General features: G+C 42.1%; 1 protein-coding gene across 4 annotated transcripts in view; it reads left to right on the top strand.

The window, feature by feature from the left end:
• The window catches only part of DLC1 (DLC1 Rho GTPase activating protein), a 415,065-nt gene that overhangs the window by 262,963 nt on the left and 126,762 nt on the right, over positions 1–25,340 (top strand). Inside the window, exon 1 of one of the 4 annotated variants that reach the window (XM_077302063.1) lies at positions 2,404–2,634. The exons of the other annotated variants lie outside the window; for them this stretch is intronic. Within the exon in view, the coding sequence (XP_077158178.1) occupies positions 2,517–2,634 (118 nt within the window). The 5' untranslated portion in view covers positions 2,404–2,516. Of the gene's footprint in view, positions 1–2,403; positions 2,635–25,340 lie in introns of those variants that run through there. 4 annotated transcript variants of the gene reach the window in all.

The raw sequence follows: 25,340 nt of genomic DNA, 5'->3' as shown, positions 1-25,340 counted from the left end.
CGTCCTGAGTATAGTTGACAACCTCCAACCTAAAAATCTCATGGAATTATAACTAGTCTCCAGGTGATAAACATAATTTATCTTGGAGAAAATGGCTGATTTTAGAGGGTAGACTCTACAAGCATTACACCCTGCTGAAATCCTTGCCTTCCCCAAATATTACTCTCACTAGGCTGTACTCCAAAATTTCCCAACCCCAAATTGGCAACCATAGGCTCTAGGATAATTTTATCTCTATTGCTTTAGGCTGTTGAATGTATATTTCTGGCTTGTTTTAATGGTGTCAGCTCATTTTTAATGGTGTGTTTTAATACCTTTGGCTCATTCTAATGGCATCACCTGGTTTTTACTGTTATCTATGACAGTTTCCTCCTTCCTTTCTTTTCCCCTTCCGCTGAGCAGCAATTTTTTCTTCTTCTTTGTTTCTCTGTCTGTCCCCGTAGTTGTTTAAGTGTATACAGATATATTCTGATCCAGCCTAGGATGCCAAGGAAACAAAAACAAACAAACAAACAAACCCTTCCACTTGTATATATCTCATTATGGCACATTATGGCACTCCTTAGATAAAGAGGCATAAGCAGGTAGAGGGAAGAATATATACACAGATTTTAATTTTCCTTCTTTAACATGTGACAGGGAGTCTTTCTTAGGAGCTGTTTCCATAAGGGAAGGTTTGTCAGTTCCACTTCCCAATTTTAGGATCCTCTCTGATTATTCGCAGCCACTCTCAAGTGCCATTCCCCAAGGTCAACAGTTGGTTCTTATATGTCACTTTTTCTCTACCAGAAGAAGTCTCAAGGAGTCTGAGAGAGCCCTGATATCACTGCTCGGTCAGAACAGTTTTATCAGTGCTGTGGTGAGTTCAAAGTCACCCAGCTGACTGCATGTGGGGGAGTGGGGAATCAAACCCAGCTCACCATATTAGAAGTCCACACTCCTAACTAGCTGGCCATTTGTACCCCCTTTCAGTCAACTTTCTGAGACTGGTATAACACACCTGCAGCTAGCTGTCCATTACACTATCACACAACCAGAGAGATCTTAACTGAACATACTAACATGAGTTCAATATATGAGGGGGATGACTGTGTAAATGCAACTCAGCTCAGATTGTTCCCATATGGGAATGTTTCCCCGTGTGGACAGCAGGATGCCCCTCACTATTTGGCAGCATCAACATAACATTGAGCCCAGTCCAGACATGTTTTTGTACATTTTCTTCTCATGAAAACAAAAATGTAATTTTCTCCAGCTCATCACAGAAACTGTGGAGAGGTAATGGACAGAACATCCTTGTGGAAGTTCCACCTGCAGCCAATATAAGGAAAAAACTAAGTTGTAGATTTAAAATAGAACAGTTGAGGTCTGCCTTCCCCTTTTTATTCCTGTCAAGGACTTTTTAAATCTTTTCCATCTGAGCTGCAGTGCATCTCTATACCACAGTTCCACTGGAAAGGCGGGGCTGGCACACTTGTCATCACATTGTCACTTTTGATATGATGTGATAGAGAGAAAGGGGAGATGGGCAACGATGGAGCAAACAGTGCAGGGATGGGGGGTATGGATAATTTCCCACTTTCTCCCATACCACTCGCTACTGCTTCTATAGTGGGGGGTACCTTTTAACCCCAGACTATTTTTTTGTTGCTGCAGATACTTAATGCTACATTTATTGTTTTAGCCAACGGCAGGATTCAGTATTTGGTGGTGGGCATATACACAAATATCTGGCCACAGGCTGGGAAAACTGGACATCCTTGAGGGTTGGATGAAATGCGGAGCAAGATTCCCATACACAGAAAAGATCTTGTGACCCTCCAGTGAATCTGATTTCCAGGGAGGCTGGAATGCCAAGAACTATTCTTATCTTAGAAATTAAGCATGGCAAATAAGTCTGTTCTTTGTGAAAGGTCTTAAGGACACAAGTTTCAGGCAACTGAAGAGGTAATCTGCAGGGTAAGGGGGAAGACCTTGGGAAATAAAATAATTATGGGATATCAGAACAGAGTTGTTCTTTATAAAAAACAAAACAAAGAACAGCTTCTCTTGAAAAGGAAAATGACCTGAAATGTCAGTGGAATCAGAGCTTGGCGCCTTTAAAAATGAGCTTATGTGCCCAGTACGTTTCATTTTATTGAACCAGGAAGCTCAATTCCCATATCTATTCCCCGTGCGAAAGCTGCAGATCTGAGCGAGAGTATCATCGTCCGCTCATTGGTAAGCCTTTCCAGATGTGGCAGCTAACAGCCCTGAGTTTGGCAGCTTGCCAATAGGTTGCCTGCAGCCTTTCAGCTTCCCTGTGTGTCTGCAGTGAGAGCTGCAATGCCTGGATCCCGACAGGGGCGGCGGGGGGGGGGGGGGGGAGAGATAGAACAGTTTGACGACAAGCCCTCTGCTAAGTAATGAGACAATATCCAGGAAACAACTAAGCCAAGAATGCGTTTGCTGCTGAGGTCTGATCGCCGTGGTATATATTTTATATATTGTGGACGTCACGCTTTTCTCTCTGCATTATGGACCGCCACCCAGTGCGAGCCCCTTTGAGGAGATCATTCAGTGATCATATCCGAAGCTCCACTGCCAGGGCTCTGGATGCTATCTGGAAAACCACAAGAGACCGACGCCTGGCAGGTGAGGAGGTGGTGATAAACTCTTTTCCGTGACCCACAGGAGCTTATTCTTAATGATCCCGGGAGGGGCTATTGATTAAGGGTGAGAGTGTCAAGGCCCGGCAATATTTCCTCGTCCGCTTACAACCCCTGCGTCATGTCAATTGTTTCTCTTCAGTCTGAATGGTTAAATAGAAACAGCCTTATCACTGTTTTTTTTTAAATACAGAATAAGCACAAGCAAGGAATTTAGCACCTTCTTCTCTGTAATCCTTTCGCAGCAAAAGGAGCTGAAAGGTTTTGTTCTTGTCTGGCAGTCAAGCTTGAGATGATTTGCTTTGGTGGGCTGCCTTGAGGGCCAGGGGGGAGCATGTAGGTCTTTGGCCAGTGTGGCAAAAGATTACTGGCATTGTCTCAGACCAGGCTGTCCCTGCTTTCAGTGCCAGGCAAGCATTATTTGTGGCCGTACCAAGTGCTGAAAATACCATTGCTGTGGCAGCCTGATGCAGGGAAATCACACAGCAGTTTAGCAGCATCCAGAAGACTAACAAAATTTATTCCAGAGCCTTTGTGAATTAGACTTTACCTCATGCCTATATAGCTGGTCCTGTTGACCCTGCTTTGTTGCTTGGTTCCTGACTTTTGTTCATGGTGATGTGCTGTTCTGTTGTTGTTGTTGTTGTCGTTGTTATTGTTGTCATTGTTTTCATGGTCATGACTTTTGGAAAACTTGAAAAAGATTAGGGTCTCCTCATTCGGGCTCTGGCCACTCAGTGTGCAAATTGCAATTAACAATCCAGACTTGAGGTATTCTAGTCAAATCTTGACACTGATTGTCAAGATGGGTGGGGCAAGAAGAGAGGCTGCCAGGATTGGAATTGGAATAGCTTATATTGAACAAAAGGAGGTCTGCTTAGATGTACTGTCAAAAGGAATCATGACTGAGAAGATTAAACAACACCCCAAATTACCAAAACAGCGTAAACTGCAAATTTCAGCAAAACAAACACAACTGACACTGTGCCACATGCACGGGGGGGGGGGGGGCTACACAAGTTCAGTAATTTGCAAGTATTCTTAGCACTGTGATGGTGACTGATTCCCCCCATTCCCTCCATAATGTTACATATTGATACACACTATATTATTTTGCATATTGTTTATAATTGGATTTCCAGGTCTTCCTTTTTCACCAATGAAGGAGGAAGGTGTGGGAACCAGATCAAGGTTGAGAAATTCCTGGAGATTTGAGGATACAGCCCATGAAAGACAGGGACCTCAGTGGAGTACAATGTCACAAAGTCCACCCTCCAAAATATCAATCCTCCAGGGGAACTGATCTCTGTATTTTGGTGACAAACTGTAATTCTGTGGAATCCCCTAGGGAGGCCAACATCCCTAGTTCACAATATTGTCCTTATACTTGGTTTCCATATTTTCAGAGAGCTTTCTAGGAAATTCTGGAGTACTGCTGAGTTTCACTCGGCGCTGATGTCAACAGTCCGCCAGAATGTCTGCCGTACCTCCAGTAGCACCATCAACCACTTCTCCAAGAGACTGGCCCCTGTTTTCCACTCCGTACTTCACACGCTGAGAGAGATAGGTCACAGTGGGTGTAATCTGTGCTTTTTTGAACCTGGTGTGACATACTTATAAAACATAGGAAGTTTTATCAAAACAGAATAAGTGTCAAGCTTGCTATATATTTCTCTCTTTTTAGAAACAATGGCTGAGCAGTGGCAGTGGCAAAGGTGCCTGCTGGTTATATTTCTTGAGTCTGTTACATTCCTAGAAGCTAGGCCTGAAAAAGAAGCCTTCTCTCCAAACCTCTTAAAATATACTGATAAGAGTGGACGTTTTTATATTCTTGATGGCAGATGTTTATGAACAGTCACTGGTTTTCTTTCCTTTACAAAATCTACCTCAGCACTTAGATCTGAATTTTGAAGAGCTGGAAAAAATAATGAACATTTCATTTTCCAGAGTCAAAGATTAACCAAGCCTGACAGGTTCAATGATATTCCAGAGCTGCTTTCAGTCAAGCTTTGTCTCATCCAGTTGGCATTCTGACATAGAGCATCGTAATTGTTGTTTAAAGTATATTCAAGAGTCCTTTCGGGAAAGTGTTCTCAAACATTCTGGGAAAGAAAACTGAACAGAAAATGTCAAAAGGGCATAAGCATGCTCAACCTAGCTGTTAATTAATTATTTTTTTATTATTTATTAGATTTTTTTTTAGTCACCACTTACCCAAAGGAACTTGTGGCGACATATTAAATCAAATAAGGTAAAACAACAAAAAGCAAATATAAAATAACTAGCTTCAAAGCCCGTTCCTAAGAACAGGCCCTAAAAGAGTCCCCTCCCCTGGCCCCTTGCCAGGCAGCATAAGGTGGCCTTGGGCCACAGCTCACAGCCAAATCAAGTGGGGCAAGCCAGAGGCTGGGCAGCTCGTTAGCAGGGCCAAGACAAAGCTCCTTAGCAGGCAGTCAGCAGGCCAGGAGGCCCTCGTCAGCAGGCCCAGCCTAGCAGGCCAAGAGGCCCTCGTTAGCAAGCCCTCTACCATGACCCTTTGCCCAGGGCCTCTCTCCTTACCTGCTGCTGGCTCCAGGCACTGAGGCGTCTGAGAGCAAAGAGGCTAAAGTCCAGGGCTGGAGGGCGGGAGCCGCAGGGGCAGGGCCAATCAGGACAAAGTTGGCTGCTCCCTGATTGGCCCTATTCCAACTTGGACAGCCGGACACGTCCCACCCCATAGGCTGTTTCAGAAATATATAGAGGAACAACAATGGATAAGGATAACATTAAATAGCATTGATATATTAAAATACGTGACTATCATCATACCACTATTAAAACAAGCCAAACATGTTGTCATCCTCCAAAGACCAACCTAAACAATTCAGCCTTGCATGCCCCATGGAAACTACACAAGTATGACAGGGCACGTGTGTCATCCAAGAGTGCATTCCCCATGGTAGGGGCCATAACTAAGGGGGCATAACCTTTCCCTGGTGGCAGCTAACTGAGCCACCCTGGACCCAGGCACCTGCAAGCTGTCCCTAGACCAAAGGGAATACAGGGGGATTGTGTTTATATCCCACTACAGGCCTGCATCAGGAGTTGGCATAGTAGGCCACTTGACCAAGGGCAGGGCCCTTTCTGAGGGCATTAATTCTTCCTAATCCACCTCTGAGCCTGATGTACCACTTTATGCATCATGAGGAAAAAAGTGGAGAGAACTATTGCTTGGGAGACCCTCAATGAAATTCATGAGCAATAGGTTTGGGACAGACAAAAGAGAATACTTCACATCATGCATAGTTAATTTGTACATTTTATAATAAGAACATACTGTCATAATAATCTTGGGATCATTTTAAAGGAGGATTAAACACATTCATGGAGTATGAATCCATTAGTGGCTATTAGCCATGATGGCAAGTGGGACTTCCATTTTCAGAGGAAGTTTACTTCTCATTGCCAAGTTATTGGGGGGCAACAAGAAAAAGTTCTGAGCCTGAGTCCCTCCCTGCCACGTTTGCTCTAGGACATCTCTGTAGCCACCATAAGGAAAGGGATGCTGAACAAGAGGGCCTGTTGGTCTGAGGCAAGCATGTTCTTCTTATGTTTTTTTTTTCTCAGCCATGTTTTGATTCTGGTTTAAGTAATAACAAATCTGTTTGTATATATGCACAGGAAATGTATATAACTCTTTGGAGGATTCAGAACCACTTCACATTTTTAAGCCATTGTGTTTGCTGAAGTTACACCTGGTCTTTGATGTGAAAAGTATAAAGTATGAAAGGGCAATGTACATTTCCAGATCTGTGGGAACATTCAAGGTCTTGGGCCTCCTCAGCCTAGGTCCAGAGTGTTTCGAGATTCATCTCTTCCCTTCTCGCTTACATGTATCTTTGGCAAACATGACTGTCACTTCAGGTGTGACCTTCAGGTCATAGATGTAGCAGTTCACAGCCAAATGGTATCCTCTTCTTGGACTAATGGTCATTAAGAATAAGGATTGCAAAAACTGACCTATAACACCAAAAAACTGATAAACAGGAAACCTTACAGATTGTATAAGTTTGAGTCATCCAATGACTTTATTCTCAATTGGGAATTAGTTTGAATTGCAGAATTTTTCTTTGCAATTTCTAGTAGGTCTCCTTGAAAATCTTCGGAATAGTGGCTGTAGTATGATTTTTTAGAGATTCAGTTTGAGAGTCTCTCCTAAGCAGATGCTGACTTAGAAATCAAATGAACTTATTAGTATCGAATTATTTTGTGTTTATACAAATGTGATGAAGGAGAAGAACACTAGAGCAGTGGTTTCCAACCTGGGAATGGGAGCCAGAAGACCACAAGGGGTCCATTTCATATGCATACTGAACATTGGTCTTTTGGCATCATGTATTTTCTTAATCAATGGATACTAATAGTAGAACTACTATCATTGTAAGCTGCCTTGAACAAAGAGGAAAAGCAAGATATAAATGGTTTAATAAATAGATATCATGTGGGGGATATGCAACATGTTTTGATGTTGAAAAGAGTCCTCATATTTGGAAAGGTTGGAAATCACTGTGCTATAGCAATGTATGTTGTAAAAACATGGATAATAGATTAGATCCTGTGATCCATACATTAAAAGTACTGTCAGTTTTTTATCTTTCCTGTGTGGACACAGGGTGTGTTTAGGATTGCCCTGAAAATTGCTGATGGATTATGCATGAATATATATGAAAAAATATACAAAAAAGTAATATGTAAATGCACAACTATACATATGAAATGTGTATAGTCCCATTGAAAGTGTGCATCTTGAATTTTGGGGGACTTCATAACCCTAATGAGATAATCAGAAGATCATAACTGTAATTTTACCAAATAAGGGTAGAACGTATGCTGATCCCTAAAATTTCAAGGGCTCTTAGGCTGATGCTTGCATTGTGTATTCCCCTCCACATGCATCCCTTCACAATCTTTTCACCATTGTAGTACTGCATTTCTCATCAGTTATAGTGGGTATGTGTTATCCATCTATTCAGTATGACACACACACCATGATGATGCATTTGTTTCTATACTGAATCCAACATTATTATTTGATCATTCAGTAGGATGGAATTTGTGGCATGAAGATCATGGCTGGATTCCTTGGTCCATCGATGAAAGGCAGTGTCAATTGTGGATCTTTCCCCTCCTCTCTAAATTACTTTCCAATCCCAGGAAAAATTATTCCTGGGTTCATGACACCTGCTTTGTGCAAGATGCAGTACGGAAGGAGATGAAATAACACCAAATCTTCCATCCGTGCATCTACAGTGACAGAAGTGTGAAAACATGGTGATTTCACACACCCCACACCCTTCTGACTAGGGCTGCTAATCTCTAGGTAGTAACTTGAGATTTCCCACTATTACAATTTATCTCCAGACAGCCAAGATTAGTTCACCTGGAGAAAATGGCTGCTTTAGAGTGTTGACTCTCCCCTCCCCAAACCCCACTCTCTTCAGACTCTACCCCTCCACCCCCCAAATCTCCCAACCCAGAGCTCACAAATCCTGATTAACATAGCTAGTATACCACACAGGTCTCATGACTCTGTGTACAAACTTCCCTGCCATTAAAAATGACTGTTTAATGGAAGGGACCTTAGAAGGGTATATCTCTATTCTGGATTGTTCTGTTCATGTAGTCCTGTAAATAATATTCAATGCCTTAAAAGGTTTGTCCACATTTTGTGATGAATACTGATTAACAATGTTCCTTGCTACAGTCCGTACTGTCGGTAATTATAATTGTTTTTGTGGACATTGTAGTATTATTCATTCAGCTTTTATGTTTTCTTTCCCAGACAACAAAGTTTAATAGCCCTGGTCTATTTGTGCAGCTAATGTCATTATTATTGACTGCCATTATCCAGAAGACTGTTCAAGAGATAATCTCATTAATTCTTTTCCTGCTCTGTTATTGGTTTCGCACCATAAAATAGTTGGTAGAATATAGTTGGCCAAAGTTGTTTTGTTCTTGTTTTTAAAAAAATCTATATCAGTACAATTTCAAAAAGCAAACAACCCTACAAACATGAGGTTATTATTTGCATAAATATATTAACAATAACACTGCTGAAAATTTCACAGATAGAAATACACATTATAATGCCTCCACAATTGGCTCATTGCAAAAGGGAATATTGTTTGTCTGTAGCCATTCCCCTGCCCAAGGCTGCCCATCTGGCATCCATGAAACCCTTTTCTAATGGTTGCCCCTGCCTTGGGAAATGGGCTCCTGGTAGGATTGCCAGCCTCCAAGGGGTGCCTAGAAATGGTGGAGTTGATGGGATGATACCCCATTGAAGTCCCCCTCTCTCTCCAAATCCCACTCTTCCTAGGCTCCGCTCCCCAGATCTTCAAGTATTTCCCAATTTAGGCCTGGCATCCCTAGCTCCCACAGACACTATGGAGGGTTCTTTCACTGGTGTTGAAGGGGGTACGGGCAGAGAGCATTTTTTTAAGATTCTTTTTTGCTGTGTTTTCTATAAAACTGTGGGCAGCAATGTTTGTAGTGACTTTTAATAGTGTAAGCTGTCTAGAGTCTGGTAGGAAAGGCAGGATATAAACAAAGACTATCAGAGTATAGGGCTCTAGAAGCCAAGATAGGTTTCTGCACCTTGCCCACCCAAACATAAATATGTAATTCCATGCAGATATTGTGCTGTTACATTGCATGCAGGCAGATCAGGTTGTTTGCAAGGTTAAATATTCCCTTACCTCACTGATAGCTACAGGAACCTTCATGGACTTTCAGCCACAGAATTCTGATGGTTCGTACAGCTGACATGAATGAAGTCGAGTCTCAGTTTAGCCGGTGCTTGAAACCATCACAGAGAGCTTAGGCACAACTTTGGGGGGTGACTCAGTTCTAAGGGGGGGGGCGAGGGGAAACATCATTCAGGGATTATAGTTGTTTATGGGGTAATGTGGAGGGGCATGGAATTGGGGCAGCAGGGAGCTTGTCAGAGCACAGGGAGGCAGACCTTAGAATTCATGTTTTAATGAGAACTTTCAAATCCAGTTTGACTTCTTTATTAAAAAAATTAAAAAGCCAGGTTCCTTCCCATTGCTAGTACCCTCAGAGCTGTCACTCTTCTGAGCTATCCAACACTCCTTCACATTTTTCTCTGAAGAGGCCGTGGTGTGACTCTCTTTCTGTTTATCTTCAACTCTTGGAATGTTTTCTTTTTCAACACCCTTGCCCCTCTAATTGGAAGGCTGATAGAAGTGAAGCTTCCAGCAGCCATACTACAATGCAACTAGAAGCATACATGCATTATCATGGAAGTTGTTTAGGAGTACACAGCATTAATGCACCTAACACTGATTTTTTTAATGTTCTTTTTTTGCTATGTTCCTCTGTAAGTTCACTTTTAAAGAGTTTGTTTGAAGCAGCAGTATAATATCATCCAATTGTAGATTTCTGCTTTAAAGTATCGTCCTATAGGACCACTGCCCCAGCACTTCAGTCATTAAAAACACCTGCTGAGCGACATGTTTAATGATTCTGAGATATTTGCAGACTTCACTTATCATAGTCTTTGCTTGCAGACTCCTCAACTTGTAGTGAGGACCCAACTCCTTCCCAAGATTGTTTCTTTCTTCAAACCCCTTCCCCCTTGGGAGACTAATAATTTTCTCCACCTATTCTACACACTTTGCAGGTGTGGCCAAACTGTGGCTCTCCAGATGTTCATGGACTACAGTGGTGCTGGAAGGGGCTCATGGTGATTGTAGTCCATGGGCATCTGGACAGCCACAGTTTGGCCACCCCTGCCAAAGAGTATTGTAAGGTGTGATTATTCTGGAATGAGGAAATCAACAAGTCAGGCTTGCAAGTCTCAACAGTACCAGGGTTTTTATATTCTTGTCTGCATATAAAGGAGGGAACTACATGTCAAGAGGAAAACCCTGTGTCTACAACCCTCTGTTTTCTTCGTAGTGGATATATTTCAGAGGGACATGAATAGGAAAGAATACTTAGTGCCTCTCCTCTACACATATTCTTCCCTATAAAAGTTCCTCCTGGCTTTTAAATCTCATTCATTTCCTAGTTGATCTCTGAATCTAGAAAGAACCCATGTGATGGTATAACAGTCTCTTAGTGGGAGGGGGGTTTACAGTAGGGTTACTAGGTCTAAACTGGGAAATTCTTAGAGATTTGAGTGTTGGAGCCTAGGGAGGGTTGGGTTTGTTGAAGGGCAGGACTTCAGCAAAGTATAATGGCATTGAGTTCAGCTTCCAAAGGAACCATTTTCTCCAAGGGAAAGGAAGTATTCAGTCTGGAAATGAGTTCTGGGAGAACTCCACCTGGAGGTTGACAACCCAAGTTTGCAGGCTGAGACTCAACAATCACATTGGGAGGGTTAAGCACCTATTCCTACCATCTGCCAGTTCTCCTCTACAAATTCCTTCCTTGTCTCCGCATTTGTGTTATTTTGGCAAAGGCAAGTTCCCAAAAGCAAGGTAATATGTAGTTGTGAGCATAGCCACAGTTTTTAAAAGAGTGTAATCTTGCCAAGCCATTCTAAAAGGGAAAGTCCTGAAATATTCTGCACATCAACATATTGAAAGGCCCTTGTTTAACAAATGCTACGGCAGCTACAGAACAGCAAACATCTGACAGCTCCCTGACGTCACAGGGTCGGGTGATGGCTTCCAGATGCAATGACTTATTGATGTTTTGATTAACTTCTAAGCAGCACTGTCTCTATGCTTTTGTTTGCTGATTCCAACTTCTCTTGCACATGAGTGTTATTGGAAGGGAGTGGGAAATGAAATTAGTGTTTGGCACCAGCCCCAAAGTAAGCTGAACTTTCCCATTATCATGTGCATTTTTGGTTCTGCGACAGGATATGCAGCCTGTGGGAAGGTCGGTTCAAAGCTGTGCTATGATAAGGAGAAGTATACTGGATTGCTATTTCCAATTAAAGAGTGCTCCACAATTGGTTTATTCTGTCCAAGGTTTAGCATCGTAAATTAAGCTCCTCAGACAACAGGAAGCCCAGGAAAGAGGAGAACATGAATAGATTGCATTCTAGCAATTGTTTTCGTTGCTTGTTATCTAATATTTATTACTACACAGAGGATATTTATCCCTATAAAGAACTTCGGCGTACTTTTCAGGAACTATTTATTATATCAGCTATTGTTACGGAACAGCCAGATCCTGGAAACAGCTCTGACACCTCTGGTGAAGGACCGCTGGATTCCATGCCTATCAGCCACCAGCCAACTGCATCTGAGCAATGAGACAAGGAATCACAGTTGAGAGGCTATGATGAGTGGATATCATCTCACCACCCAGATGGTAACCCAACTGCCCAGTCTCCTCCAGGGTTCCCAGGTCTACAAGACCAATGTTAGTACAGGTGTAGAGGGGATTTACAGTCCTGATGCAGGTCAGCTCACCTCGGAGCTCAGTACCAGTAACCACTTGCAGAGGAAGGAGAAGCATCACCAAAGGAGATGTAAAACCACTGCCACAGGGCTTGAGGCACATAAAAGTATAGGGGAGGAGGCCTTCAATGTGGCTTCAACACGTTCCCTTCAAAATTGACCTCCTGCTGTTGTACAGGTTTAACTTTATGGAAAACTGACCTTGGCCTGCTTATACAACTCATGTTCAATTTACAGGCTCTGTTTACTAAGTTCTGGCATCTGATAACCAGCTCCCATTACCTGCCTGAGTTAACTCTGTGTATGCCAGTCTTTGCCTCCTGTCTCCATCTGAATATGGATTATAATATCTTTTGGTGCCGTTCTTTGCTTTTGTTACTCTGAGAAGCACCATGACATTGCAGTTTATTAATAATTAATTTTACATCTCATAGCCAGAGGGTCTATTTCTATCACAACACAACATCTCCATCATGCATGAAGGTTCAGGCTTGAAGGAAATGGATCAATTGCTGGGGGAAGTCATGTTCAGAAGTCCAAGTTTAGGGGGTGGGTGGACTACAGCAAACAGCTGTGAGCTGTTGAAAAGAAAGAACTAGAAAGGATTGGGGTAGGGGTGAGGAATGGGCCTTTGCTTGCTTACAGAACTACCACCAAGTGAATACTTAAGGAGGAGAAATAGAAAGACAGAAACAAGCTATCAAGACCAAGCCAAACAAACAATTCGCTTATTTTTACAGGAAGTCAATGTTTTAGATTTTGATGTTTACATTTTATATTTTTTTTAATGATCTGTACTACTAATGTGGTGGGCTTCACTAGCATTGGGACTATTAGAGAACTATCCAGTGAACTGAATGCCAAGGGTCAAATGGCAATGCCATGGATGAGTGTCTCCTTGTGCCCTTCCCCTGACCTCTGTTCATTCATAAAAGAATCTGAACAGATCCTATATGCATACAAGCACTTGGGCATGCAACACATATATATGCTGTCTATATGGTCTGAGTGCCTGAATGCTGCAAGGCCCCTAACCATGAACAGAGCCTATACGTTGTGAGTCTGCAGGTGTTCTTCAAAATAAATCCATGGAGAATGAGGATGAAACCTACAGGTGCAATTCTAACCTGTCTCTCCCTGTTCTTTCACTTGTAGCTGTCATTTAAACCTAGTCTCAGTGTTAAAATTTTAATGCTGTATATTATTCAACTCCAAAGTTGTATGAAACAAAATTTTACATTCTTAAATGGGATAGTGGCTTGCACATAGCATTTAGCCCAAGGTGGCCAGGAAACACATGCCCACTCAGTCCTGAAGTTTACTGAATGGTATTTAATAGCACAACAAAATTTGAGTCCAATAGTACCTTTAAAACCAAGAAAGATTTATTCAGCGCATGACTTTTGAGTGTCTTCCTCAGACAATGGAACTAGAGTCATAAGAGTACACATATAAAGAAAAAGTAAATTAGTGGCAAATTAATAAACTGTGTCATAATATCCAGTGTGATAATTCTTTGCTAAAACAGTCCTTTTGAGTTCAGTTGTAGTTCACAAAAACAGTGGAGAAATAAAAATGTCAACGTTAGTAATTAATGGCAGACACTTTTCCAGTTGTGAAAGGAAATATTTAAAAGAGACTAGTGCTTACCCCATCCGTCTCCACCCAAGCATGAAAGCATTCCCACAAGTGACAAGGTGCTCAGTTTGTTATCTTGTCCTGAGACCAGAGAGTTATATTCTGAATTACATTACATACTTACTTACATCACATTACAGTTTCATTGTCCAAAATAAAATAAAATAAAATAAAATAAAATAAAATAAAATAAAATAAAATAAAATAAAATAAAATAAAATAAAATAAAATAAAATAAAATAAAATAAAATAAAATAAAATAAAATAAAATAAAATAAAATAAAATAAAATAAAATAAAAAGATTGTAAGGAATGTGGATATAAGAGTCGAATGAGATTAGCATATGTAGTGAGATAAGAAACCTATGTCCTTGTGGAGTCCTGGCTATTCCATTGTTTTGAGTGATGTAATAATTTGCATTTCTGAAATCTTCCTTCCTAGTCTGGTCTTGAAGTTCCTTTGCAATAATACAACTACTTTGAGGTCCCTCATTGAATGTCCTGGAGGTTTGAAGTGTTCCCCCACAGGTTTTTCAGTCCTGTGATTTTTTATGTCAGACTTGTGTCCATTAATTCTTTGGCGGAGGGTTTGACCTGTTGGTCCTATGTAGAGAACAGAGGGGGGATTGTTGGCATTTAATGGCATATACAGTGTTAGAAGATGAGCCTTTGATGGTGTAAGTGATGTTGTTAGGTCCAGTTATTGTGTTTTTGGAGTGTATTGCAGAGCTGGCATTTGGGTTTGTTGCAAGCTCTGGTACCAGTGCCCATGTTCAACTTAGATGTTGCATTGTTGTGCGGGAGGAGTTGTTTGAGATTGGGGGGTTATCTGTGCACAAGAAAAGGTTTTCCCCCCAGTTCTTGGGGAAAATGTCATTATCCAGTAGAGGTTGTAAGTCACTGATGAGGCACTGAACTGTTTTGAGTTGAAAACTATATGTAACCACTAGTGGTGTTCAGTTACTTATTTTGGATCTGTCTTCCAACAGGTTTTCTCTTGGCATCCTTCTGACTTTAATCTGTTAATCTGTTTCTTGACCTCACTGGGTTCATAGTTTAGTTTAGTTGGTATTTAATAGGTTGAATGTTCTGATGATAACTTTTAAAACCTTAAATAGTCTGGAACCCTCATATCTACAGGATCGTCTCTTCCACTATGTCCCCCCCAAAGAGTGCTAAGATCCATCAATCAACACTTGCTCAGGGTCCTTGCCCCAAAGAAGTAAAATTGGCCTCAACCAGGGACAGAGCCTTTTTAACCCAGCCCATGCCAGCTGGAATGCTCTGCCTAATGAGAACAGGGCCCTGTGCGACTTTAACCAGTTCCATGGCCTGCAAGACAGAGCTGTTCCACCAGGCCTATGGTTGAGGCCTAGAATTAACATCTAAACCAGCTTTTCTCAACTTTTTTACTCTTGAGAAACCCCGGAAGTAGCATGATCATGTAGAATATGGTTGGGAAGCATAGTTTTGTAAACGTTCATCCAGGGCCTCTCCCCTTTCTGCACCTTACCTGCACATCACTGACCATTGGGGGAGTCAATATGATCATATATGGTCATATCACCCCATAAATGTTTAACAAATTTTATATATAACTCCCACCCATTTGGGAAACCCTTCCAGGGCTATCAAGAAACCCCAGGGTTTTATGAAACCCTGGTTGAGAAAGCCTGATCAAGACGATGCTGGCCTGTCTGCTTAAAAGTCCACCCGCAGACAATTCCCCAAGAACTTCAATGCTCTATGCAAAGAAAAGGTGGGCATAGGGTTCTGTACAACTGGATTTGTATAAAAAGTTTAAAAATTGCTTTTTAGAATTTTAAAACTGAGACCAATATTTAATTATTATCATCAAATGCATGGGTTCAGTAAAGACACAGACACTTCAGCTCCAAACAACCAACTCTTTACTAAGCACAAGAACACTGAACAACAAGCAGAACTAGGGAACTTATATAGTTGTTTGTGGCTCCCATTAATACATGGGATTGCTCCTTAACTGAGACCCTGGATAAGTCTGTTAAATTGAATGGTTAGGAACAGTGACTCAGCAAATCCTGTCAAGAGTCCAGGATCTCAGTCCCTTTCTCCAAGCTCCATGCTTCAGCTTGTTCATATACACAGCAGTTATGTATTTTCACTGTTCTTGTAAGCTTCTCTGAACCCCCTGTGGATTATGATGTTATCTGTTCAGTCATGTCCGACCCTCAGGGATTCTATAGGAAAGTTTTCTTCATTCGTATCTGTCAATGACCGCTTCTTTCAGTTGTGGAAGGACGGGGTATACATTTAAAAATAAATAATAGCTCACTTTATCCCACCCAAACCTATCTCATAGTCATTGTAAGCTCCAAAAAGAGAAAGTGTTTATATGGAACCCTGATTTTTTTTTTTAATAGACGCACCATATACTTCCTATTGTGCATGGCCCTGAAAATTGGAAGTGCTGCAAAAATTTACCTTTTGGAGTTCTCTCTTTTCCACCCCTCCTTTCAGCCACACAGACATGTCTGTCAACTGCACCAGAGTCTTCTGTCGAGTTGTCTCCATCAGATCACTGGAGCACTTGGGAAACTTAGAATTATCCATAAATCCAACTCTCACACATACATACCCTTCAGTCGCGCCTGTGGAAGCCCCTTTAGAGATTTTGGTGACCCACAAGATTGAGCTGTTCTGTTGACCTTTTCCTGTGAAGTAAGGTACTTCACTGTCAGGTAAGAGACTGAAGAGAATGAGGAATGTCTGAGTAGAAGATTAGACAACTGACAAGCCAAAATCATTGATGTTTTGCCTTGGAATTGACCAAGGTGTCTTTATTTTGACACTTTTGTGGAGACTATACTTCTCCCAAAGAGGTTCAAATGTTCCCCTAGGAAAGAGGGCTTTTGATAGTTAGGGTGAGAGTTGCATGAGCCACATTTGTACAGCAGTGGGAATGGTTTAAAGACATGAACTACATTCAGTTAAGTGTCCCCACACACACACACACGCCACACATACACAAGCACTGAGCACTGAAAAAATGTTTTGGAAGTTTACAGTAACAATTAACTTGTGTGATGTTGATAATGTCACCAAGACATTTCTCTTGCCTCACCTCTAGATCAGTTTTGCAATTGTTCAAAACTGTTTTAACTTTTAAAAAACATTTTCTCTAAAACAAAAAGACCAGTTCAGTTTATTTACATACAAGACCAACTTGCAAAAAAGACCAAGGATTAATGGATAAATATACTTGTGGTGCCTAAAAACTTGAGAAAGGGCCTTCTAATTAGTGGCACCAAGATTACAGAATTCTTGAAAATTCATTTGCCCCTTTCTATTATTGTCTTTCACTGTTGGGTAAAGATTTTTGACATTCCCTTACCAACTCTGCTTCCTGTTCACACACTTATGTGTTTACATTTTTTTAATTGTTGTTCATGCTTTGAAGATTGTTTATATGTTTTGCATTGTGAACTGCCCTAGGTATGCTAAATTGGGTGGAAAGGCACCCAGTAAATGAGTGGGCTGCCAATCTGCAGCAGAGAAGGAGAATTAAACTGATGGTTGAACCAGGCTTTGGTTTGCTGATCTGTGTTTACATCGTGTGAATTGTGTGCCTGAGAGGAATCCATGTTCACATCATGGATGACAAGCCCACTGCCACTTTAAAATATATATAGATTAGTTTAGATAGATCTAGCGATATTGATGAAGTGTGAAGAATAAGAGTTTGAAATTCAAGCTTCCCGGGTCTTAAAATGTTTAAAAATGCTTGCAAGACCATGCAAAATGCTTTTCAGATATTGACCTGGACTCAGACCTCCCACTCTGTTGATCCCCACCCCTACCTGATCCCCTCTGACCTTCTCTTTCTTCACCCAAAAGGAGAGCCCCAAATCCCAATCATTCTCCCTTCCCTTCTTCTAAATACTGGAACAGAAACACAATTTTGGCAAGAACTGTTGAAAACATGAATTGTACCAACTTGAGGTTAGGCAGGAAATGGTGTCAACAGCACAGTAGCAGCATAGAAAATAATGTTAAAATTAGCCGGAGACATTTTGTTTAAAGGAGCCAATAAAGTATAAATATCTACGCCAACTGGGGAAAAGAGAGGAGTTCAGGAGGTCATGTGAATTTTGGCCTTTCACTTAAATAAACTACTTATTAAGTTCCATTTGTGTTTGGAGAAGAACTCCTCAGCAGCTTGTCGCTTTTTTAAAAAAAGCTAGTGGGGAATCCTCTACAAGTGAATTGCAGAATTCCAAAATACATGCTTTCATTAATAAAAATGGAAAGGTAGGAGATGTTTTCGAGGGGAGTAGCAGCAGGGCAAAGTGCAGGATCCTTTCTTCACCTGCCAGCCCTCCCCACAAATGCTTTTTGGCCATTTTAAAAATTGTTTTCCCAGATGCAAGGAGTAGAGTGTGAATTGCTGGCAGAGTTTGTGTATGCAGAAATAATACAGCACTAGGCTGCTTAAAGAGTAAAAAAGTTCTTATTCAGAAATAACTATGTGTAGAAAGACAAAGACAGAGACCTACAGTCTAACTGTTATCCGCAGTCTTTCTTCTGTTGTTCTAGAGCAGGCCTCCAGATGTCCATAGACTACAATTCACATGAGCCCCTCATGGGAATAGTAGTCCATGGACATCTGGAGGGCCGCAGTTTGACTACCCCTGTTCTAGAGGCATGCAGAGGGGAAAGGGGGACTTAAAAAGCTGGAAGTCTCCCATTGAGCCAATCAGGACACTGGAGGAGATAATTTGAAAATCATCAGGATGTTTCTGTCCTATCTATGCTAAATATACATTTCCTTTCATGCCCCTTGCAGGACACTTAAAGGGCACACTGCAGGTCTTGCATATCCCAACATAAATTGGGTGGGAGGGGTATTTGGAGAAAAGGATTGTCAGTTGTGGGACTGGGCATTGCTGCCAAATCCTGTCCGATGGAATATCTAATAAGAGGAATTTGATTATCTTCTCGTCCCTTTATGCCTAGCATCAGGACCTCTAGCAACCTTCCAGATGGGGGCTGGCGATTTCCTGGAATCACGTCTCCAGGCATCATACATCACTTTATTTATTTTTGTTTGTTTGTTTATTTATTTATTTATTTAAAATATTTGTTCCGCTTCTTCTGGAGAAAATGTCTGCTCTGGACATTTGCATGGCATTATATCCCACTAAGGTTATGCCCCTCCCTAAATCCCACCCTCCCAGCCTCCACCCTCAAATCGGAGATATTTCCAAATCCAAAGTTGGCTACCCTACCTCTGACTGAAGGGAATCTCAGACCTAGTTACTTCTGGGAGCTGCAGTGAAGCCTGGTTCATTGTTTTGCCTTTCCAGATTTTTCTTCTTAGTTTGCTCCTGAATTCATCTTTCTGTTCTTCCCTGAGGTTCCATGCGTATATTTCGGTATCTCCCTTTAACTGCAGCTGATGGGAAAACATTCATCCTGGCCATCATGATTGTGCCGCAGTGAATTGGATCTACTAAATTTGAAAAATATTAGGCCATAGATTTCTGAGTAGAAGAGAGACCAAAAAAACAAGGGGAGCATACCCAGCACTGCATCGTCTGCGTGTAATAATAATGGAGTCGGTTGAGAATTTAATTTGGGTACATGTCCATCGACCTTCGAGATGTAAGCAAAAAGATCTGAAAGGATTGAATAAGGACGAGGCTAGTAAGGAACCTTGCTTCACACCTTTTGTCACTGTGCATCTTTAATTAAGCCTATTACTTTCCCCTTTTCTGTTACATAAGAAAGAATGTTTGTGTCCGAGTGTATGTGATAATGTGACCCAGCACCCACCGAAATCAACAAAAGGATTTCTCTTTAGGCAAGGGCAGGATCAAACTAGCATATATAACTGCTTAATTTCACCACGGTCTGCCGCTCTAAGGTTCAATCAGCATCCCAAATTGATGTTGTTGGCAAAATAACCATTGATTGGCTCTGAATTCCACCCTGGGTCTAATTTGCTTTGGGATAGTGTCAATAAATAACATTTCTTATCTCTTAGCGCTTGAATTAACGTGTGTGTGTGTGTGTATGTGTATACACACACACATATAATCATGCATACTTTATGAAAGAATGGGATGAGTCATTCAGAAAGTTCAATTAGTTCATAAACAGAATTGAAAGAGATCTCTCCCACCATCCCCTTTGAGTTGCAGTTTTAGTGAAAGTGACGGGCATGGAAGTACAACAAATATCCTTAAGATACAAAATGCAGGAGCCAATCCATAAAGTTTACTAGGACAATAACTCTCACAAACTCACTCCTGGAGGCAAGGGGAGATCTCATGGTTTAGATCATGTATGAGGTCTTGTCAAGATGTATTTATTACTGTGCCCTGTGATCATAGAACAGCAGCCTGGCATCTGCTTTGATGAGTTTTCTTTTGGCTATAGTAAATGTTTGCTTCAGGCTGCTTCACTATAAGGTCATACAACATGAACCATGCCAAGGATTCAACTGAGGATCACTGTGTACGTTACGGTCATGTCTGGGTAGGGATGATTGTAACATATACTTGAAGGATACTTGAAGAAGTCTCTGAAGAAGTGAGCAGTGATGCACAAGAATTCATACCCTGCCACAGATTTTGTTAATCTTTTAAGGTGCTACTGGTCTCTCGCTCTTTTCTAGTGTAGCTCATCAGTGCATGTGCAGCTGCTCATGAGGCAAATTGGTCCATTTTGTTGGAATATGTAAGATTTTCAGTGTGCATAATTGAGCAGTACATAAAGAGTGTCCTGCAGGGGGCATCAGAGGAGATGTATATTTAGCATAGATTGAATAGGCACTTCCCAATGATTTTCAAATTATCTCCTATAGTGTCTTGATTGGTTCAGCTAGACTTTCCTCCTCTTTTTAGTGTACTTCCTCCAAGCTTCCCTCCAGAACTGTTCTTGAACAGAAGACTGACTGCAGACAACAGCTAGCTAGCTAGTTAGGTCTCTTCTCTCCTCCTTTCTATACATAGTTGTTTGTCTTCTAAATAAAACTATTTTATTGTTTTAAAGAGCCTAACACTTTGCTTCTCTCTGCATATTGAAACTCTGCCAACACATTTCAGGTCAGGAAAATAGTGCACAGTAGAAGGCTTAAGCCCCTTAACCCCACATACCGTGGTCCCAATTCATTGTGTGGATTAAATAAAATAAATAAATAACAATTTATTTATAAATAAATAATAATTTATTCATTCATTCATTCATTCTTTCTATTTTAATCCCGGCATCTCTGGCCAGTGGCGGCTTACAACAATATATAACAACATTAAAACTTAGAATAAAATGTATAAATGAATTGATACAGCATCATCTACAGAATTAAAATACTTTGCAATTGACTCCATGATGTTGTTCTCTGCCTAGTAAAGGGCACAAGTCTTCCATGTCACATAACAAAGGACATGCTGTGTGCACACATATTTTAAGGACTTAAGAAGTGCTTTGCACGATCAGCTCAAAGTCTTTACAAGATTCCCAGCACCAACAGGTTTAGCTGGTCCCCTGGAAATCAACCAACCCACTCGTTGATTAGCCTCTGCCTTCTGTTACGATGCAACAGACTGGATCGGTAGCAGCAAGGTTACTCATTTGAGGTCCCCGTTGTTTGTTGATCAGGTATGGGACATGGCTTTCTTTGGCTGCTTCTAGGACAATTGTTCACTTCACACCATTTTAGCGGAGGAAGACATTGCACAAGTAATGCAGGCCATTCATAGTCAGGCCTTGAACTTGTGTCACCTACAACTTCATTTATCTTCAGCTTTGGGAATTCTGTTTTGGCAACAGCTGCAGCAAACATAGATCCCACCAGCTAGAGGCTATAGTAGAAGTGTAAACAACATAGCAGTAGCATAAGAAAAAGATGTAAAATTAGCTGAGCAAATAGAGATAAATCTGCTGAACCGAATGTGGGGGAAAGGAGAAGTGTGGGAAGTCACGCAGATGGTGGCTTCGTGCTTGAACAGAATGTTTAATAATCCTCATATTTTTTTCGATGGAATCTTTTCAATATTTTGTCACTTCTAAATTTCCCGTCGGATCTCATATCCGCCAAAGTCTCGACACTCTTTCAAAATGCTTTCTATCATTTATGAAAACAAAACCCGCAATTCCTTGTCATAGTTGCCTGTATTCCTACTGCCGTCCACACTTTAAAATGTCCCCTGTGACTCTGCTGGTGTTCTCTAGTTGCTTTTCCTCTTTCTGGTATGTTTTCTGCAGACCTACAGTACAAGGAGGCACAGACAGCAAGAAAGGAATGCCTCCGAGACTGAAGAGCTCTGCCACAGCACCTACGGCAGCGTTGGAATACACAAGAGCTTTAGTGTGCATGAGTCAGCGACACATATGATGCCCTACAGGGGGCATCAGAGGAGATGTGCAGGTAGCATATTTGGACTATGAACTGCCTGGTATTTTTAAAATCTCCTCCTGTGTCCCGATTAGGCCAATTGGAGACTTCCTGCACCTTTGAGCACCCTTCCTCCTTGAATGTTTCCACACTAAAATTTGCTTCTTCAGGGACTGTCCCAAATTGCCCCCTCACTTGCCCCACAGCAAAGGAATCCCCAGCAAACTGCATTTCATCTTTTCAGGCAAAGCCTAACAGGGTCTAAGTTGGGGCTGCCCAATCTGGAGATGCTTGCAACTGGGTTTTTCTCTGAGGCAGCCATTTTGAGTAATTTCGGAATGCCCCTTTCCTTGTCGGCCTCTTCCCTCCCTCCCCCTCCGTCCCACCATTCTGAAAAATCTGCCTTTAAAAAAAAAAGGGGGGGGGGTGATCCTGTTACAAAGCTGTTTCTAAGTTTTAACAAAAGCAGTCTTACAGTCTTGCACAGCACGGCTATATTGTTACAAGTCAGTTAAAAAAAATTACATTCAGGACATGGAAGAGGAAGAGCAATCAAGGGTGCAGACTGGTGAGATTAAGGGATGCAACAAAAATAAAGGTGCAAGCAGGCACCATTTTGCAAAAACACATTTTTTGAAAAGGGGAAGAGAGAAAAGCTCGATGAGAGGCTACCTCCGTCGGACTCAGTATGGAAAGTATGTTGTGAATTTCAGCCTGGGAAATGAGGGGAGGAATCCCAAATGTGGAAATGCTGGAGTCAACTTGCAGTATCCAAAGGAAATTCAAAATGAGGCTATAACCAGTTTATGTCTCCGTATGCTGAAACGGTCCTTGTTTGCCTTCCAATAAGCAACAGTTAGTCAGAATGTTAGGACTCTCTCGCTCTCCTTACTCTCTTCACAAAGCTGTTTCAATTCTTAATAAAGCTAATTATTCTTTAAGCAGCCTGTGCTTCTCTCCTTTGCATAGTTGATCTCTGCAAACAGGCAGAATACTGCAGGTCTCAAAGAAAGAGTTGAGCATTTGGTTTTCAATATAATGATTCTCAAGGAAACAGGACTTGTCTCATGCCACATTTTCCTGTTCACACATGCAGCACTGAATCTTGTTGAAAAGATTAGTGCATGTGGAGGTGGTGTTGTGTATGTGGCCATGCCAACAATCCTACAGAGGACCGATCTTGAGGTCCAAGGTAGGATCGAAGCGAGCATGGTTGCAACCAATGCATAGCAAGGATCCCTGCTGCATGATCCAATCCGTTTAAATTAATCAGTTGGGATCCAGCCAATCACGCATGGCCACATGTTTTTTTTTATGTATGTATGTATGTATGTATGTATGTATGTATGTATTTATTTGTTTGTTTGTTTATTTGTTTATTTGTTTATTTGTTTATTTGTTTATTCCCCGCCACTCCTTGACCAGCTCGTGGCGGGTTATAGCGTAATCCCTTTATTCCTTGTGTGCATATGTATTGGGGTTTTCTAGGGGGGGGGGAGCAGTGTAGTCTTGATATAGCTTGTGTCATGTTCTGGCACCAATAAAGAGCTGCAAAAATTCCAGTGTCTGTGAGCCATTGACACACAAGATCTAACATGGATCTAATATGGGATTTTTGCTAATTCCCCCAATCCCGTGGCAGCACTCCTGCTCTCCCTCATGATGAGCATTGGGGGGGGGGGGTTGCTTCAAGAGGGGGAAGGCAGGGGACTTGTTCTCCTGTGCCCAGATATTTTATTTAGGCTCTCACCCTTAGCCTGTTCATGTCTCTTTTGGTGAGATACCTACAAGCTGCTTAGATATATACAGGAAACCTCTCATTCATACCTAGGGGATGTCTCTAGCGTTTTAAATAATGCAACTCTTATCCTGTGTTTTTATTATGTCACTAGATAAAAAGTCCATTTTATTTGGTGATAAAATGGGCGCTAGATGGCTTGGGGCGGGTCTGGGAGGGCGCAGAAGCGTCTCTCCGCCCCCCCACACACCTGGAGTGGGGAAGGCTTCTGCAGGGCCGGGGTTTTCATCGGGGAAGTGGGCCTACCGTGTGTGTCACGTCTGGGTCTCGGTGGCTGGTGCGAGGTGGTTGTCGACATGGCTTTGGGCGGCGGTGTCGACGGGCAGCTCAGGCTCCGGAGCGGGTGGCCAAGGAGCAGCGGCATGTTGGGAGGGTGAGGCTTCGGGGTCTGGGTGAGCGTGGAGCAGCTGGGCGGCAGCTCCTGAGTCGGCGGCGCCATTTTATTTGGTTGAAGGCTGTTGCCGCGGCGACAGCGAAGCGCGGGGAAAGTGGTGAAGCAGAGGCAACAGGTTGTGCGTGCGCTTCTCGTACGTTGGCGGGAAGGCAGAGGTGGGCAGGTGTGCAGGTGGGAAGGAGCAGGGCCGCTGTGTCTTCGACGCGGTAGCCCTGCTCCTTTCCCCGCAGTGAGCCGGAGGCAATGGCGACCAAGGAGGCAATGGGGAGGCACGCTTTGCGTGCCTCCCCATTGCCTCCTTGGTCCAGGATTGACACTCAGAGGAGCGAATCAGGAGCCGCAAAGCTCCTCCGAGTTTTTATCCCAGACAGAGCCCGCCCTAACTCCTCCCCACCAGCCCTTAGCGTTTTATTTAGTCCGCGGCGCCACGATTTAGAGATGGTTAACTCCTGCAGACAGACCATTTGAACACTGAAACCAGATGTTCCTGTTTCTTGCCCCCAATATCTGTTGTGAATTGTTAGAAGTTGTAAAGGTCACAGTGGGACTGAACACATGAAGCTGGCTTATACTGAATCAGACCATTGGTCCATCAAGGGCAGTTTTGTCTACTCAGAAGGTCAGTGACACTTTAGGGCAGCCTTTCTTTTTTACCATTGAGATACCCCTGAAATATTCTTCAAGCTTCGAGGAACTCCAAAAGAGGTGCGATCCTACAGAATATGGTTGGGAAGCATAGCTGTGTCCACGCCCACAGTTTCTTTGCACTATGGATTGAATGTGGCTTTAAGGGTCATTGTATCATTCTAAGAAGTCTAGAAATTATTTTTATTGGTAGAATGGATTCTTGGCTGTGTAGCAGAGCTCTCATCAAAAACTATAGTTTGTGGGGAGGGGAGAAACCAAGTCAGTTAAAGTGGCAGTAGACAAATTCTTGTTGTTGTTGTTGTTCTTGTTGTTGTTGTTAGTTGTGAAGTCATGTCCAACCCATCGCGACCCCATGGACAATGATCCTTCCTGTCCTCTACCATTTAAGTTTGCACCGTCTGCTTCAGTGACTCCATCC

The sequence above is a fragment of the Paroedura picta genome, chromosome 10, assembly GCF_049243985.1.
Source record: "Paroedura picta isolate Pp20150507F chromosome 10, Ppicta_v3.0, whole genome shotgun sequence".
NCBI classification, from domain to species: domain Eukaryota; kingdom Metazoa; phylum Chordata; class Lepidosauria; order Squamata; family Gekkonidae; genus Paroedura; species Paroedura picta.
The sequence above is the reverse complement of the archived record's forward strand: the minus strand, read 5'-3'. Positions and strand labels throughout refer to the sequence as shown.